This window comes from Bactrocera dorsalis, chromosome 6, assembly GCF_023373825.1.
Source record: "Bactrocera dorsalis isolate Fly_Bdor chromosome 6, ASM2337382v1, whole genome shotgun sequence".
Classification (NCBI taxonomy): Eukaryota; Metazoa; Arthropoda; class Insecta; order Diptera; family Tephritidae; genus Bactrocera; species Bactrocera dorsalis.
In genome coordinates, this window is record NC_064308.1 from 3,193,573 (window position 1) to 3,213,648 (window position 20,076).

At 37.6% G+C, this 20,076-nt stretch overlaps 2 protein-coding genes across 17 annotated transcripts in view; both read left to right on the plus strand.

Annotated features, from left to right (window-relative positions):
- The window catches only part of LOC125779099 (glutamate receptor ionotropic, kainate 2), a 2,985,835-nt gene that overhangs the window by 1,747,002 nt on the left and 1,218,757 nt on the right, over nt 1–20,076 (plus strand). The gene's annotated exons all lie outside the window — the stretch shown is intronic.
- LOC125779128 (activating transcription factor 7-interacting protein 1-like) lies at nt 6,666–9,083 on the plus strand. Of its 2 annotated transcripts, none has more exons than XM_049459740.1 (2): nt 6,666–6,810; nt 6,869–9,083. In XM_049459740.1, exon 2 carries the CDS (start codon nt 8,306–8,308, stop codon nt 8,723–8,725), a length of 420 nt encoding a protein of 139 aa, XP_049315697.1. In that variant the 5' UTR covers nt 6,666–6,810; nt 6,869–8,305; the 3' UTR covers nt 8,726–9,083. The 2 variants fall into 2 exon arrangements, with proteins under 2 accessions (XP_049315697.1, XP_049315696.1); XM_049459739.1 differs by having other exon boundaries at nt 6,869–8,428.

A 20,076-nucleotide genomic window follows, 5' to 3' on the forward strand; every position in this document is an offset into this window, starting at 1 on the left:
CGGATGAAAACCCCGCTCTCTCCCCATATAACAGTATTGTTTAAAACTACTAAAAGCGCGAAAAATCAATAAATAAATGTGCCAGAAACGTAAAATTTTTCCGCCGAGATTATGACAAGGCATTATAGAGGCCGGTGTAAAAATTGATTTCGACAAAATTTGGAAGGTGACATTCTTTTCATTTTTTTATGTGAAATGAGTGAAATCAGACAATAAACGTCTACTTCCCAAATAGCACAATTTTAAATTCCACTTGATTTGTTTAGTTTTAAGTACGCAAATCAAGAAGCAATTAATATAACGGGATTAAACTTTGTACGAATAATGCCTTTAGTGTATGCCTCCTTATGACAAAAAATTGTTCAAATCCAACCAAAACTGTTCAAGCCCAAAGGTACCAAATTTGTGGACCCCTGCATTAATTGCTGACTTTGGACCGAAAATATCATTCAATGTGTGAGGTAAACAATTAAAATTCAGACAGAATCTTTTCCTAACAATAGTAATTTTGTGTATCGAAAGTGGGTAGAAAATGATCAATACTAGCCTGCTCACCATATATCTAATATAAAGATTTTCGAACTCGGCCAATATTTGAGTTATCTCAATGAAAATTTCAGAAGGTGTTTTACTCATAACAGTCCTAAAATGTATATAATTCACAGTTCGAGTACAGCTCTCAGGCGAGTAAGTTCGTTAATCAACCGTCTAAGCGTAGACTTGAAATAAGTGATAAAAGTTGAATTAAGTGATTAATACTCTCATCGCGCAATTGTGTAAAACCTAGTTTAAGCAATGAACGACCCACCCGACGAGGACGGGATTCCGCCGCTACTCCCCCAACCATACCAAAAAAATACGGAAATAAAATCTCCTGGACCCAAATTTTTAGTGATGAAAAGAATAAATAGTGACGAAACCTTAACTAAAGTGTTTCCATTCCTTATCAAAAAAGTGATCGACGGTACATGCGGGCAAGTCGACATGTACAAAAAAATCAGAGGTGGCGATATTCTCATAAAAACAAAGAACCACACACAAGCTCAGAAACTCGAAAAACTAAAAAATTTATCCCCTTACATACAAGTAAAAATAATAATGCACTCTAATCTAAATTTCACCAAAGGCGTTGTCTACTGCAACGACCTTCGTGGAATACCCGAAAACGAAATCTTAGATGAACTTAAAGATCAAAGCGTAAGTGAAGTGCGAAAAATTATGCGTAAAGAAAACAATAATGACTCAACTCTTGTGGAAACCGGTTTAATAATTATTACCTTTTCAACGCTCTCACTACCTGACACAATCTCTATCGGTTACGAAAAAGTACGCATCCGACCTTACATACCCCTGCCTCTACGCTGCAAAAATTGTCACCGCTACGGACACCTCACGAAATACTGTAAAAACCAAAAACTATGCTCAAATTGCTCGCAATCTTTTCATACATCACCAGACTCGGTTGAAAAGTTCCACTACCCGTCCGTCTGCCATAACTGCAGAGAAAACAACGCCAGCTACGCCAACCACTCACCTTACTTTAGAAGCTGCCCTATATTCATTAAACAAAAGGAAATTCAGGCTATTAAAATACTTCAAAAAGTGGACCACAAAACTGCCCACACTATATACAAACAAAAACAAAATCTAGTACATTTGCCAGTACTCTACGAACACCAACAGTGTACAGCTCAAGCGACGAGGTCTTAGCAACAACTCTCACGACAACCAACAGTTCTCAAAACAAACAGTCCAACAACAACACCAACTCCAACTCCTCTCTACCTACTCAACGCTCTTCGACGCAACCCACCTACGCTCCAACCATGGCTCGCAGCAAGATCAGCACGAATCTCACACATACAAACACTAGCCAAGGAAACGACAACACTAATACGTCTGTAGTTCGCCCTTCAACAACAAATAAACAGTACGAATCTGCACAACTGACAGAAACGAAAATCAAAATATTCCCAAAAGCAACATCAAATAGCATGATCAAGCAACTAAAAGCTAACGCTAAGGAACAAATAGGCAAAAACAAACTTAAAAAGGCCAATCACAAACAAGAAGACAACAACCCCAACACAGAAGATAGTGATGACTTTGACAGTCTCACTATGGAAGAGTAAATGGCCTTACAACAACATATTTCTTCTTTTTTATTATTTTATTATCGTATTACTAATTATCTTACCACCTGAATATTTATTACATTCATTTAAGTACATATTTAATACAATACACTAACATGTCACTTACTATACTCCAATGGAATATAAAAGGATACACAAATAACTACATCGACCTACAACTATTGTTAAAATCACATACTCCGAAAGTAGTTTCTCTCCAAGAAACACACATACAAAACGATCAAAATTTACCTATACCTATTAACTACCATTTATATACCTCCGGCTCCACACGAAACGCGTTCGGTGGCTCCGCACTACTTATCCACAACTCTTTGCAACATACACATATCAACTCTACAGCAAATAACTTTGACGTTACGAACGTTATCATCCAATCTAAGATTAAATTCATAATCAGCTCCACGTACATTCCACCCAATACACCACTTACTTGCAATAACTTAGAAAACATTGTTCCACAATCCAGATTACCTGTACTAATTACGGGTGACCTCAATGCCCATCACACTAGTTGGGGCGCCAAAAACAATAATAAAAAGGGGAAAACGATATCCAAATTTATAACACAATCCTTACTAACACTACTAAACGACGGTTCGCCTACCCACTACTCCACCCACCACACATTCACACACATTGACCTATCAATCGCATCCCCAATCATCGCCATTCAAAGCCATTGGAAAACGGAGTTGCAACTCTTCGGTAGTGACCATTTCCCTATAATAATTACTCTCTTCCCTGACAATAACACTGAAATAGTCCCAAACCGCCCCAAATTCAATCTATTTAAAGCAAACTGGACCCAGTTCCACCTCCTAGCAAGTCATTTTAGCAACAATAAACCTGTTAGCACAAATATCAACAAAGAAACTGCAAACATCCACAGGATCTTACTTCAAGCTGCCAATGAATCCATACCCCAAACATCATGCAAAAGAAAATATACAGTCCCGTGGTGGAACAACACACTACAAGAACTAAAAATATTAAAAAATCACCATTGGAATAAATTAAAAAGAAACATATCGAACGACAATATAATTCAATATAAAAAGGCTCAAGCAAAATTCAGGCGAAACATAAAGCTAGCAAAAGCAGAGTCTATTAGTCAATTCACTTCAAATATTATTCCGCACACACAACCAGGAAAAGTATGGGCAACTATTCGCTCCTTCTGCGGACTAAAACCCAGATCGTCAATTCATTGTATCGATACCCAACTGTTAAATGGAAATATAACTACAGAAAAAGCGGAAATTGCGAATATATTTGGACAATTTTGGTCGAAAGAAGCACAAAACCGTAACTTCTCGTCAACATTTCAGCAATGTAAACAAGACACCCTGAAAGGGACATACACGCTAATACCCAGCAAATCTGCTTCCTTTATCGAAGAAAAAATCAGCTATTTGGAGTTAGACATTGCACTAAATAAACTCAAAGGCAAAACACCAGGTGTTGACCGTATTTCTTACCAAATGTTACAGCATCTACCAAAAACCGTAAAACACCGACTCCTTGATCTATTCAACAATATATTCAATCAATACTTACCGCAGATATACAAAAATAGTACGGTAATCCCCATACTAAAACCAGATCTCGATAAAACCTTAATTAAATCATACCGACCTATTTCTCTCAATCCGTGCTGCTCAAAAGTACTAGACAAGATCATCGCCAATAGATTATGGTGGTTTGTCGCCACAGACAAACTCATACATAGTCATCAGATGGGGTTCAGGAAGGGAAAATCAGTATCGGATTTCCTAGTATATCTATCTATAGACTATCAGATCACTCAATCCCTATCGGCCAAAAAACACCTATCAATCGTCTCCCTAGACTTCCCCAAAGCCTTTGACAAAATGGGATTACACTCCATTTTGGACCAACTTAGACTTTGGAATATCGGCCCAAAAATTTTCCGATACATAAAGAATTATCTGACCAACAGAACTATCAAAATAAAAATAAATTCACATTATTCTCAACAATATCCCCTATAGAATGGTATCCCACAGGGATCACCATTATCCGTTATACTCTTCCTCATTGCCTACAATAAGCTTAGTAACATCATTTCCCTTCACAAGGAATTAAACTTCCTGGCATACGCTGACGACTTCATTATTATAAAAAAAATGAACAGATCAAAAAACACTCCGATAGATCTCAGCAACCTACATAACGACATTACCAACTGGTCCCAAAATTCAGGAGCCCAACTATCACTACAAAAATGCAAACACATCCACATATGTAAAAAGCACAACTGCCAGGTTAACACCCTCTGCAACAACATCAACATAAGCTCCGTTAACAACCTAAAAATACTCGGACTTATATTTAATAATAGATACAAATGGAATAGTCACATCGACTACCTAGTATCTGCACTTAAAAAACGACTCGACATCATAAAATGCCTCGCAAGTACAAGATACAATTGCAACACAGTGTCATTACTATTAGCAGTAAAAGCGTTGGTTATATCAAAAATCAATTACGGCATATACCTATACGCATACGCGCCAAAATCGACTACAAGAAAGCTGAATTCAATCATCAACTCCAGTATACGCACAGCCCTTGGCGCTTTCAAAACAACCCCAATCCTATCCCTCAACTCCGAGGCCAATATCCTACTGTTGAACACCAATAGAGATTTTAGTACAGCTACACTTATAAAATCGGTCATAATCAACGATTACTCCCCTCTTCCCATGCTCCTATCCAAAAATCCTCCAAAAATAATTAATAAAACTCCATCCTGCCTAAATAGGATAACAAACTTTGCAAAACAATTCGACATCCCATTAAATTTTAAGCCTTACAAAAACTCCAAAACTCCGCACTGGAAACTGAATCACTCAACAATAAACACAAATCTAGCCCATTTCAAAAAAAACGTTACTCTTCCACTAGTATTTAGAAAGCAATTTTACACAACTATCGAAAAACTCCGTAATTTCAAATTCTTATACACGGTTAGCTACAGCATAATTCAAAACAAAAAAATTATAAAAATCGCACACCTACCCATCTACAGCTCAAATTTTTCTGCCGAACTAATTGCCATTCACGAAGCTATCAAATACGCCACAAAGTTACCAGGCAAATTCGCAATTTGCACTGACTCCCTCTCTTCTATAGACTCAATAAAAAACATAAACAACCAGGACTTCTATTCCAACTCAATTCGTAGGTTTCTACTAGAGAAACCAAATAAGCTAAAATTAATTTGGATCCCAGGTCACGTACAGATAGCCGGTAACGAATGTGCCGACATAGCAGCTAAAAATGCTATAAACGCTCCACTCACAATTACACCCAATGTAGTCTTCTCGGACATAAAATGCTTTTTAAAATCACACTTCCTCCAAAAACACCAAAATGATAACAACAATCATTCACAATGGTACTCAAACATGTCACAAAACTCCAAGACAATCAACGACTACTTAAAAATCAGTACAACCTCTCTGACTAGAAAAAACCAAACAAAAATTATAAGACTAAGGCTAGGACACAATAGTCTCACACATAAACACCTAATTGACAAAAGCCTGTCCAACATCTGTAAATTTTGCAATAATCAAACAATCAGTACCCAACACATCCTCGATACATGCACATTCTTCGACGCCTACCGACTTTCACTTCCAAACTCAACACCTTCAGAGCTACTCAAAAATCCCACATTTAATAACTTAATAACACTAATAAATTATTTAAAGTTTTGTAATATATATAATGAAATATGAACATACTATTATTTCGCAGCATACTGTATAATTAACATCAACCACCCTTACCACTCACACTAACACTCTTAACTTCATCTAAATTATTTGCACTACTGTATATACCTACATTCATATTAGCTTAAGGCCTCAGATGCCATAGCTTCTACTTTATATATTGTTCTGTAATTTAGTTATAGTTTCAATATTCTTGTAAATAAATAAATAAATAAATGTATATAATTGGGCGAAAACTAGACCTATTTCCCAAAAGACTTCGGATTTTCGAGCATCCGGCTGATTTTGTATAATGACTATAAATAACGATTTTGGTTTTTCAACAAATCTTATGCCAAATATATACAATATGTAGGACAGTGTACATATAAGTTATATGTGTGGTGTATTTATATACATATAAAATTGGTTAGATTCCGATTCTATGGTTGACGTTTTTCATAAGGTATTTCCCTGGTTTTGATTCCTGCAAGTTGCAAGAGTAAAAAATTTTCGGTTGCAACCGAGCTTAGCCCTTTCTTACTTGCTTCTTGATATTGTTATAGCTTGTAACTGCGCTGTAGCATGACTCTAATGCGTGGTGGGCTATGTGCTTTTCCATCTTTTTAATTTATAACATAGAAAGGGTAATCAGAATCCGATGCATCGTTGCATATGCAAAAGTGTAAATGTAGCATTTTACAATAGATCGTGAGTGACTGTTTTTTTATATCTGAATGCAACACTGTTCATTGTAAAATTAACAGCTGATTTCTAGTTGTCAACTGTGAAATAAAATATTTGGTAAATATTTTCAATAGCAATCATGCCAAGAAAAAGCGAAAAGGAAAAAATTCTTAATTATTTGGTAGAGAATACGGCAAATGATATTCTTAATATAATAGGTAAAAGTTGGTGACTAAATATCTTTTTTATATTCATGGTTCTTTTTTTTTTATACAGAAGTGGACGAAGATGGTGAGGCGGTCGATAAAATTTTAGATGAATTGGATGCGAATGTTGAAGTAGTGCTTTCATGCCGGCGTGGAGTTGAGCATGAAGTCCCAAAGTCACCAGTATGGCGAAATGAAATTTTAAATAAATTCGACGAAAACCGGTTCCGCCAAATGCTTCGAGTAAGCAAGGAACAATTTAACAAAATATTTGAGCTGATTAAGAACGATCCGGAATTCAATAAAGCACATTCCTCCAAACAGATTCCTGTGGACTTGCAGCTAGCAATTGTGCTTTATCGTCTGGGCTCATGCGGAGAGGGTGCTGCATTGAAAAAAATTGCAACATTATTTGGTGTAGGAGATGGTGGAACTCTATCCATAATTACAAAAAGAGTTTTCAGTGCTATACTAAGGTTAAGAGATTCCTTCCTTTTTTGGCCAAATGAAACAGAGCGATCAGAAATTGTACATGCTACGTATTCTGAAATGCCATTTTGCATTGGCTATGTTGATGGTACGGAGATAAAGCTAGCAGAATCGCCAGTTATCGATCCTACATCATTCTTTTCTCGTAAGCACATCTACTCTATCAAAGCCCAAATAGTTTGCGATTATAAACTAAAAATACGACACGTAATGGTGGGACATGTTGGCAGTTGGCATGATGCGAGAGTGTACCGCAGCAGCTCACTTTTCTTGCAAAAAGAAAAATTTTTTTCGTCACAGCAGTGGTTAGCTGGTGACTCAGCCTATCCTTTGTCCGAAACTATGATAACTCCATTCCGAAGTAATGCTCGAGTGCTAGACATAAATTCTCGAATTAATTTCAATTTACGTCACAGTAAATTTCGAGTTCGAGTCGAACATTGCTTCGGCCTATTGAAGGAGCGGTTTTGCAGCCTTAAGGAGTTCAGAGCACGCCTTATAGATAAAGAAAGCCACAATTTATGTTGTGATTGGTTTGTTGTGTGTTGTATATTGCACAACATACTACGAGAAGATGACAGCACAAACAACGAATATATAAATCTCGATGAGGACACCACGTACGAGTACACTGATGACAACGGCGAGGAAAGCGAGGATGTACAACCAAACAGAAAAGGGGAAACTAAAAGGCTAGCAATACATTCATTAATGTTTGAATAAAAAAAGTTAAATTTTGGATTACTTCGTGTATTTCATTTTTATTTCATACATAGCTATTCGTTCGTCTTTTTCTATTTCTAGCCTTCTTATTTTTTCATCTTGCTCCAATTTAATTTTCTTAAGTTTTAGCTCTTCTTTTTTCAATTCAATTTCAGCTTTTGATAGTTCTAGGTGCTTCTCCAACTTTTCTTTTTCAAATAGAAGCTTTTCTTTTTCCAACTCTGTTCTGTTTTGCTGGTAAACCATCAAACAAGCCGCTGATGTTTTGGGAGCCTGCATTTTCATTTTTTTAGCCATGGTTTTAACTGATTGTGGAAAATCAGCCCCAAGTGAGAGTGGTTGCTGCGAAACTGTTGGCGGTGGGACTGCTGGCGGCGAGGCTATTGGCGGTGATATTGCTGATGGCGAGGCTATTTGCGGTGATATTGCTGGTGAGGAGATTATTAGCGGTGATATTGCTGATGGCGAGGCTATTTGCGGTGATATTGCTGGTGAGGAGATTATTAGCGGTGCTATTGCTGATGGCGAGGCTATTGGCGGTGATATTGCTGGTGAGGAGATTATTAGCGGTGATATTGCTGGTGGGGAAATTGTTGACGGTGAAATTGTTGACGGCTGTGGCGCGATAAGCAGCAAGTCATTGCCCGTGTCGACAGCGCAGAAATTATTTTGCGCATGCGACTTAGCTCCGAAAATTTTGTTTAGCCGATGGTAATGGGGGCACATTTTCTCAATTTTTTCTGTAAAAGATTTAATCACTTAAGTTCCCAAAGCACTTTGAATTTTTATTATTTACCTTCAAAACTGCCAACGCCCACATCCATTTCACCAATTCCAGCGCCAGTTGAGGTGCGATAATCATGCGCTTTTTTGAATGTACTTTTTAGGTGGCGTACCTTCCACCGCACAAGTCCCACGTGGCTTCGATTCCCTTAACCACAATGCATTTTTTGTAAAAAAAATTGTGCTGTTGGAGCCTAATAAAAGCAAATAAGTAAGCATTTATACATTCCAAACTTCTTAAAATGTTTACCTTAATTTCATCTGCTTCCTCCAAAAAATCCAGAAGCTTGTTGATTTCCTCCTTTGTCCATTTTTTGTTCGGTCGCTCCCTTTTCACTTTTTTATCGCTCATATTGCTGTAAATAGTTTTATTAAGTTTTAAATTGTTAATTCTTTCAAATTTCTTTTCTTACCAAAAATTTTACCTTACGCGCAAAAATCGAAACAAATATGTATGCAAAAGAAATCAGCTGTTTGAAAAGCAACACTAATTTGCACATATGCAATAGGGGTTGAGTGTAGCATTTGCATAACAGTGTTGCATTTGCAAAGCACATGTAATTTGTTTTTGTTTAAGAACATGGTGCAAAAATATTTTGCACTTGCACCGAAATATGCATTTGCAAGACCATTTGCACCGGATTATGATTACCCCTAGAGTCTAAGTCCCGGTGTAAAGAAATTGTTTATACTCGTAAGATGAGTTTCTGACAATAGCATAACATGCATATTATTCTCATCAAGAAATCTAATAAGCTCCAATTTATGTTTGTTAACACCATTAGCTTTCCATTGCAAATGTTCAATGCACTCATTTTTTAATTTTTGTTTCATCTATGTTACTTTTTTTCAAGGGCACTATGTGGAAATTGCTGGTTTGCCATTAGCTTTCTATATGCAAATGTTCAATACACTCATTTTCGACTTAGAAAAATTTTCAACATTTGGTTTTGTGATTTGATTATCTCTTGAATCATATTTTGCATTGTAGTCATAAATTGTGTAATACATTGGGTGAGGTTCAAAATCATTGTTTCAACGCTTCCATTTGGTTGGTTTTGGGGTATTATGTTGCTTAGTTTGGAGACAAGCGCATTTGAGCTCCGCTCACGCAAATAGATTGGGGGCGGTTTGGCATTCACGACGGTGGTACCCTTTGCATTATCGTTAAGTTCTTTGCTCAGTAAGGCCTATTGCCATTTAGAATTTCTGGCTATTTACCATTTGGCGTGCCGGGTTAAATTTTTTTGGCATTGACCGCAGATTTAATTGGACTTGATTTCTTTTTTACGTTTATGTAGCGATCAATACCAGTCTGAACAGATGGCAATTTTTTTTTACTGTTTTTACTTGATTGTTTTTTTTTCAATTTAATAAATTATTTTGTTTACTTTTTATAATGACGGAGTTAATGGAGCGGATTAAAAAACACATCCGTACACCTTGGACACAGAATATATACCTTCCAACTGGATTGTGCAAATTTATGGAGAGCTCATCCCACATGACCAACAAATTGTGTTTGTTTGTCTTTCAATTTTTTGGACTAACTTTTGATGATTAGTATAAATATTAAACGAGTTTTCCATTTTATTAGAACTCTCTGAAGATTCCATGTCCACACCTTCGGTTTCGTCATAGCAAACCGCATTCATTCATGCAGTGTCATCAGAGAAATGTATTTTTTTTTAATCTAAGACCTTAAAGGGTGGAAATGGCCAGTAGAGTCACGCATTCTACAGCATTCATCCTTTTAAAAGTTCTTCCAGTAATTTTTCGAATTCCAACTGTACCGAGTACATCTTGTCTTAGCTTTTTTTCAGTGTTGGTCTGTGCCAGTTAGTTTCCTTAATACCCCAATTTTCTCATGTCTTCAACATTTTCTCGCTTATATGTTGAGATGTATTTGTTGTTCGAACAAAAAATCGATGCATCGGAAATATCAACCACCATTCGAGGCATCGGAATTAAGCAATTTATCACAATACAAAAACATCGATGCATATCGGAAATCACTAATATATTGCAATAGTGCTAATTGATCGTGTGGGACGATTGAAGTACTACTAGGGATTACTGCTCACAACCTGAGAATCGGCGCTAGGTTACGTATCACAGAACTGAGACGCCATATCGTCCAAGCTAACATTCTTACTGTAAGGACCAAAGGAGAGACGTTATTGATCCAGAATACCCATTACACCCACAAACTCACCCTTCTAGTTCAAACGCCTGCAATTTCCTGTAAAAGTGTCTTTCTATCCTTTTAAATAAAAGCCATGAAAAAATCGTAAAAAGTGCCATTCATCTGGTCACCCCTTGCTTCTCCCACTCACAACTGTGGATTGCTCGGGTGTCGATGCAATAACCTTTTTTTCAAAATGTGAGCCTTCCGGAAGAGATAAATGCCCAGGTATCAATTCAGTTCGTTTTTCCTCAGTTCAAGAGTTTCTTCAATGGATTCTTCTCCAACTTCATTTTCTGAAAAAAAGCTCTCACGCTGAAGAGAGCTTTGGCAACATATGGTATTTCCAATATTATTATCTGTTCTGTCCTCTTCGACCACCTCTGTTTTTTTCTTTCTCAGTTTTAGAAGATAGATATTGAAACGATTGATAAAATATTGGAAATATTTTTAAATTTGAGTAAAAGCGGTAAAAAATTTCCGATTCTTCTTCTATGGTAAATTCGTCTAAGCGCATATCGCACTGAAAATTATTCCTGTTTTATAATATTTAAGGTTCTCGAAATAATCAGCCGTTATGTCAAAGTACAATTTTTCAACATCCAGAGAAATTTCTTTTGAGTACTTTGTGAGAAAATTGTGCATTTGAAGAAATAAGATTTTCAAAAGATTGATATGATCATTTCTATTATTCTATTATTCTTTGTTGAAATCATCAATTACTTTTCTGAGGCGTTCAATTTTCCTCTTGAATTTGTAGATTTTTCTCAATGGCTTTTCCTAAAAAGTGTTGGACGTGTACAACACCTTCCCGAATAAATCTGCCTGGGCATCCAACATTTTCTTTCTGTTTATACCCGTGATTTAAAAACATAGCCTTTGAATATATAGTTAAGTGATCATCCGATTTTTATTCAAGTAATGTCGAATTCGAACTAAACTACAAAATGGTTACATAAAAAAAACTTATGGACAACATTTTACAAGCGAATGGACGGTAGGAGACAAAATAAGTGTTGGAGCAAGACCTACATAAGTGTTGTAAAACGTAAGGTTTATGGTAATAAGATGTGGTGTAACGTGTGCCAACGTTTTTTTCGAAGATTCAAAACAGTTGATAAGGGCAATTTCCGGAATAGTTTTCAATACGCGTAGCGATTCATGTGTAATGTCTTCATATACTTATTTCAAAACGGTTTCCCTACAGCGATCTTTTGAATTTCTTGAATAGCCAGCAGTCACACGGAGTTAATCAGGCGAATACGATGATGGCACCATGATATTTGTAGAAAGTTTGACGAAGAAACAATTCTGTATGCAACGGTGCTTTATCACGGTATTAAAAACAATAAATGTTGGCCCATAAATCCGGCCTCTTTTTACGAATATCTTCGAGTAAAGGACGCATAACACTCAAATGGTATTTTTGTTGACAATTTGGATAGTCGGAAGGAGTTCGGAGTGCACCACACCTCAATAATCGAAGAAAATTATCAACTTAACCTTGCTTTTTGGCCTGCTTTAATGTTTTTTAGCTCGGCTCACCTTAGCCACGGTATTCGGCCAACTGATCGTCTGTTTCCCTGTTGTAACCACAGATCCAAGACTCATCAATAGTAGGCAAACGTTTCGTGACATCCTGGTTTAACAAACATTAAGACGAGGCTGTTTTTCGAAAAAAATTAATAATTTTGGTACCAATCGTGCTATAACTTTTTTTGGGCCCAATTGATCTTTCAAAATGGCGTCCTGCGATCCATTCCGATATTCCAACCATGCCAGTAAGTTCTCTGACTGTTAACCATCGATTCTAAATCACTAATTCTTTTATTTTTTTGAAGTGTTGATCATCAGCCGATGTTGATTTCTATTGTGGGTGTGATTCGTCGTCAACGCGTGTTCGACCATCTTTGAATAATTTCTACCAATCAAAAACATTCTGAATTTTTCGGTACCAGAAATTTTATTCCATACACAAAACTTGAACTTCTTTGTTTCAGACAGATAAGCGTATACTAAACACTAATTTGAGATTTGGCACAGATGTCACTGACAGCCATACCAACATAGAAAAGAATAAAAAAAATTGGACGAATAAGTTTTCGGATGAAAATTAAATTTAAAAGTCCTACAGTAATATGTGAATTTATCAAGAAAGGTCTTTTGTGTTCTGAAAAATTGTTTATATCATAGATATTTGATGTTTTAAATTTTTCGGAAAATCCAGATGTTTGCTCTTCTGTATATGTAGTAGATATATTTGTATGTATAAAACATCGATGTATTTTTGTTTAATTTAAATGCAACGAATGTTGGTTTATAAAATGAGATTCAAAATAAAAATTATAATAACATATGGAAAATAGTAATCAAATACACTAATGCGTTTGTATGTAATGTGTTTGGTTAAGAATATAATAATAATTGTTAGCATCTACACGTACATCTCTCTATGCACTTATTCAAAAATTATTTAAGTCTTAAACCATATAAAAGAAGAAATACTTGTTTTCCAAAAATGCATTTGTTCAAAATAGTACAATTTCTACTTTTCCCATCTGCTCATAAAAGTAAATGTTCTTCTATAGTTCGAATCTGCCTTTTAAATTCATTTACACAGTTAACGAAATCAAAACACTATTGCAATTACATTTTTTATGAAATTTTCGAACTGCGCCTGACAAATTTTTTTCAAATATTGTTCAATAATTAAGACACTTTGTTCTACTGTGTAACGCTGTATTTTTACGAAGCCTAAAGTGTCAGCTGTCGATTTTCGATAAAGCGAAAATTCTATTCACCAATAAAGGTTGCAGACAAAATAAGAGAGACCTCGAAATGCGTCAGTACGAAAAGCTTGATAAGCTGGCCGACAAGGGTGAAGCTCGAAAATTCTACGAAAAGATGCGGCGATTTACAGAGGTTTCAAGACCGGGGCATACGCTTGTAGAACCACCAGAGGTGATCTAGTGACTGATACCCAGAGCATAGTAAAATTATGGAGGGAACTTCTCCAGCCTACTGAATGGCACTGAATGCATAACACCAGAAGATGGCGAATCTGATTCCTCAATAGATGACGGTGCAGCATTTTTTGACCATGAAGAAGTTCGAATAGCAATTACCCGTCTGTAGAACAACAAAGCGGCGGGGCCGATGGGTTGCCAGCTGACCTATTATACCTAAAAGGAGCATGCATAAGTTACTTTGTAGAATATGGTCGGACGAAAGTGTGCCCGACGATTGGAATTTAAGTGTACTCAGCCTAATCCACAAAAGGAGAGACCCCAGAATCTGCGCCAACTAACGTGAGATGAGCCTCTTCAACATCGCATATAAAGTTCTTTCGAGTGTATTGTGTAAAATATTAAAGCCAACAACAAAAAACCCACCAGAAAGGAGAATCGACACACACCACCTCTTCGTCGATTTCAAAGCTGCTTTCGACAGCACGAAAAGGAGCTGCCTTTATGCCAGAATGTCTGAATTTGGCATCCCCGCAAAACTAATACGGCTGTGTAAGCTGGCGTTGAGCAACGCGAAAAGCTCCGTCAGAATCGGGAAGGACCTCTCCGAGCCGTTCGATACCAAACGAGGTTTCAGACAAGGTGACTCCCTATCATGTGGCTTCTTCAATCTACTGCTGGAGAAAATAATTCGAGTTGCAGAGCTTAATCGAGCAAGTAGCATCATTTATAAGAGTGTACAGCTGTTGGCATACGCCGATGATTATGATATTACTGGTCTCAACATATGCGCGGTTAGTTCTGCTTTCTCCGGACTGGATAAGAAAGGGAAGTAGATGGGTCTGGTAATGAACGAGGGTAAGACGAAATATTTCCTGTCAAACAATTTCAAACAAATAGTCGTCGTCATAACTTTCAATGTCATAGATAATTTTATCTATCTTGGAACCAGTTTCGCACCAACAATAGTTCGGTTTTGAAATCGAACGCAGAATAACTCTTGCTAACATGCGCTACTTTGGACTGAGTAGGCAATTGAGAAATAAAGTCCTATTTCGACGAACAAAATTAAAACTCTGTAAGTCACTCATTATTACCGACCTGCTATAAGATGAAGAGTCATGGACGATGACAGCAACTGATGAGTCGACGTTGCAAGATTTCGAAAGAAAAGCTCTGTGAAAAATTTATGGCCCTTTCCGTGAATATCGCACTCGATGAAACGATGAGCTGTATGAGATATAGGAGACATTGACATAGTTCAGCGAATTAAAAGACAGCGGCTATGCTGGCTGGATCATGTTGTGCGTAAAAACGAAAATAAACCATCTCTGAAAGTATTCGACGCAGTACCCGCCCGGGGAAGAAGAGGAAGATAAAGTCTCTGTTAGAGAGATCAGGAGGAGAAGGACCTGGCCTCGCTGGGTACCTCCAATTGGCGACACCTTGCGAGAAGAAGAAACGACTGGTACGCTGTTTTTAACTTAGCCATAACGGCGTAAGCGGTGCCTACGCCAATAAAGAAGAAGAAGAAAGGTTTTTTCCGGTGTAAGAATCTAAAGCAAAGTAGAAAAGAAATCAATTGCGGTAGCCAGCGTGATCAGTATCAGGGGCTCTAGAGTTTCTGGCTCCATGTAGCAGAACTGGCAGTTTGGGTAAGATGCTAAACCAATAAAAAAAGAAAAACCTTTTTAGCTTGCAGTGACCAGTTTAAAATGCGGCAAGTAAGTGCAATTTGTCTCTCCGGAGGTTGATTAAACTCTTACATATAGTGAGATTGGAGTATGTGAATTTAGCGCAAACAGTCTAATATCGAGTATAGAAACCGTGGCATTCCCGTCTGGCTACCACGCTATGCTTATATACAACACTATCCTAGCTCAAAGATATTTCAATCGGTGTTCCTAGGGATACTTTTAGAAGGAGTTGCATAACCATTACTTTTAATACGAATTTCATGATTTTGTGATCTGGCATAGACTGTGAGATCAGTGTAGTCATAACTTCTTTACTCAAAGTTATGTCAAGCACTTCTATTCTGTTCCTCATAATGAACGTTTTCAATACTCGGAACCCATATTCTCGATACCTAGATTACTATTAAATATATATTCTCAACCCTCGTGCTGCAGTCCGCGCTGGCACATTCCGTGTGATGTGCGTTTACTTCGAACGCTAAGATAAGGGGCAGCTTTTTCCTATTGCAGCGTTTCACTGGGCTATGTAGGTATGCCCCGTGGGGGCATAATGAACGTCTCCCAAAGAAAACAGATCACTGCCGGGACGAAGTCAGTACCTTCGGTGTCACCGAAGAAGTCAATGCAGATTTTGAGAATCCATCCTCGAGACGAGGTATTAATGCCGTCGTTTTGGTTCCTATAGAGCTCGAGAGGGAACTTGTACGGCTCCCCAGCACTTCTTAGGAGAAACGCCGTCGTACTATGCATAATCCGAATATCATCACCCTCTTTTGCAAAGAGGGCGGAGTCTTTATAGCTTTAGAACGATCTTCTTTAAAAAGTTAGCAGTACTCTACACTTGCAGTCTACCATCAACATTCCAGCTCTGAAATATATGCAATGGAAAGATTCTGGATATCCACATACCTACAATGTCTCTTTCATGATATTGTAGATCGGTAAGCTCCTTCGACCCCAGTGACTCCAACATAGAGTGAAGCAGCGCAGCTGTCCGTAGACCTTATAGAGCGTTCAAATATTGCACTGTCCCTCCACAAATTGAAGAGAATTTGTGGAATAGTGTTGGCTTCCTGTTGCCTTCAAATTGATGATTTTTTACCGATTGGAGTTTTAGTCGCTATTCTGGTGATAGTGCGTCTAGCAAACTAAGCTTTCGGTAAGATCCTGGTCTGCCCGTTTATTGTGCTTCATTCTGGCTTGAAATAACGTTTGTTTATCAGGATGAGCTATCGGTCCAATGTTTGTGAAGGAGAAGGCAAAGAGCCAAATGATGCAGTAATGCCAACATTACTTTCCAACGCGACCCCGTGTTAGGTAGGCTCCGTTTAGTCTTTTGGCTACTTACCATCTAATGAGAACTAGGACTGGTCGTGTTATACTCTATTTTTTGAAAGCGTTAGCTCTACATTGTCGCGATATGTCAGATTTATCTGACTTCACTCAAATATCAGTTTCGAAAAACAATGCCCCGAACCCTTCACCTTAACCCATGTCACATATTACCCTGCTCCACTATTATCATTCTCTTGTTCTCCAATGTTAATTGGCTTTCATTTTATAATTTTGTATTTGCTTTGCTTACTTATTTTGATTTATTAAAATAAAATTGTGTAAGTAAATACTTGAATTTTTGAATATACAAAAGCAAGTTTGGATTGTTAATTTAATTTTAAATACATATTTTAAAATAACTTGTATTATATTGTACCGAAATGTATTACCTGATAGTGATATTTCGGAAATCGCACAAATTAAACCGAAATGAAATGATTAATTTTGAATATTATGCTTGTTTCATTTAGTTGCCGATTTAACAACAGCACGCCTGTGGTTTCTTCTTTTCGCAAGGTGGCGCCAATTGGAGATTCCATGCGAAGCCAGGTCCTTCTCCACCTGGTCCTTCAAAGGAGTGGAAGTCTTCCCCTTTGCCCTTCCTCATCAGTTGTTGTCATCGTCCATGCCTCTGCACCATAAAGCAAGATGGGTATAAAAAGTGACGTATAGAGTTTTAGTTTTGTTCGTAGAGATAGGACTTTACTTCTCAATTGCCTACTTAGTCCAAAGAAGCACCTGTTTGGCAAGAGATATTCTGCGTTCGATTTCGAGGCTAACGTTTGTGTTGATGCTGGTTCCAAGATAGACGAAATTTTCTACAACTTTACAGTTATGACTGTCAACAGTGACGTGGGAGCCTAGTCGCGAGTGCGACGACTGTTTGCTTGATAATAGGAGATATTTCGTTTTGCCCTTGTTCACTACAAGACCCATTGCAGGGATACCAAATTCAGACATCGCGGCGTAGATGTAGCTCATTTTCGCTTCATTTTCCTGCAATCAAAGCAGCTTTTAAATCGACGAAGAGGTGGTGTATGTCGATTCTCTTTTCACGGGTCTTTTCCAAGATTTGGCACATTGTCGGTTGTTGATTTTCCAGGTCTAGGGACACACTGATAAGGGCCAATCAGTTTTTTAACGGTGCGCTCTAGTCTTTCAAACATTACGCTCGGTACAACCTTATACGCGATGTTGAGGCGGATTACCCTCGTTAGTTGGCACAGATTCTGTGGTCTCTTTGTTTTTGGATTGGGCAGAGTACACTTAAATTCCAATCGTTGGGCATGCTCTCGTCCGATCATGTTTTACAAAGAAGCTGATGCATGCTCCTTATCAGTTCTTCGCCGCCGTGTTTGAATAGTTCTCCGGCAATCAGTCTTCTGTCTGCAAATGGGACTCGCTTCCCTCTTCAACTCTCGGTATCTATCCCATCCCGCACGTGTTGTGGTCGATCGTAACGTTGTGCGGCAGTCTGATTTCACTCCACTGCGACACAGCACTCCTCGTCATACCAGCTTTTCTTTTGCATTTTCCGAGAACCAATGGTTTTGGTTGCAGCTGTACGTGAGGAGCTTGAAATGCCGCTCCACAGTTTCCTTATACCGAGTTGTTGACGAGTATTCTCAGAGAGGAGTGCAAGCGGCTATTCCCTTTGTTTGTTGACGTGCGCTGTTTGCTGCACAGAGGCGGGTGTGATTCTTTACTGCAACACGGTAGTGGTCGATGTTAGGACCTCGGAGCGTACGCAAGTCTACAACACGGGAGACGTGCCTTTGTTCTATCACAACATGACCGATATGGTTACTATCCGAGGACAGCCAGGAAGCTTAATGTATTTTCTTATGCTGGAATCTACAGACAACCATATTTCGGGCCCCGGCGAAGTCGATCAGCCTCAAAATAATAGTGGAAATAAGTGGAAATACATACATATATATAATTTGAACGTGTGTATCAGAAATTCATGTTCTCTGCCTTCCGTTGGGTGTGCCTGGTTTGAGTGAGCGTTATTGTTATCTATTTAATTTTTTTTATATACCCCGCACGCATATTCGTGTTTATATGTGTGGTTATGCTTCATTTTTCAAATCGCGCCCACGTCTATAGATCCGTTCTATACTTCCGCAACATGTTACTTCAGAGTAGTTTTGTTTTTTTAACCTACGAGTTAACACCTAAAACTAGACGATATCGTACATAGATATAAAGTCGTATGTAAAAGATTAGGGTGATGATACCGGATGTGTTCCCGTTGACTGTCTGTCCATCCGTCCGTGCAAGCTGTAACTTTACTAAAAATTGCGATATCTTGATGAAACTTAGTGCACGCATTCTTTAACAGCATAAAAAAATTGGAATCGTAGACGGACATAATTGGACTACAGCCAGGGCTACAAAAATTCATTAAACGAAACCCATTAAAGCGCCATAACTAAGCTAAAAATGTAAATAAAAATCTATAATTTGGTCCAGAGAATCGCAGTGAAAAGGGCAACTATCAGCTGAAAATTTTTAAAAAGTGAGCTCCACTACGCCTCCAAATAAATTTAATATTAGAATCTCACAAATGTTGAAGATAAAACGTTTTAGTAATATTTATGTTTTGTTTTTTATGAAGAGCTATAATTTATTTTGACTTGAGTTTTAAACATTTTTGGTATTTCTTTGTTGAGTATAATTTTTAATTTGGCTTATTCGTAATGGTAAACTAAGCAAAAATATGCAATCAATTCTTCAAAATAGCGGTTACTCATACGAACTGACTGCACCCATTTTCTTGAAAAAGTCTCAGTTTTGTCATTATGAATGCTGACGCTTTCACTTATCCGTCGACAGACACATATGTGTCGTTAAATTATCGACAATAAAACTACCCATGTGTGCTTTTTAGTTTTTCTCTTGTATTTTATACATGTTCTGGGTTTTTTATATACTCTGTAAACGTCGGACAGTTCGAACTAACGTCATTGTGGAATCTGTAAAGGTAGCTTCTAAAATATCCATGTCAACTAAGTATTTGCGTCTGATGGAAGTCCAGGTCTCCATGTCGTTTATCTATCCACTAGGAGATGTCCGATACTGTTTTAGGCGCTGATAG

Bases quoted from the DNA above. Each gene is read 5' to 3' on its own strand.
- LOC125779128 (XM_049459739.1), top strand. From the start codon at position 6,732: ATGCCAAGAAAAAGCGAAAAGGAAAAAATTCTTAATTATTTGGTAGAG. The intron at 6,811-6,868 runs GTAAAAGTTGGT...TTTTTTATACAG, and splicing joins TGATATTCTTAATATAATAG to AAGTGGACGAAGATGGTGAG.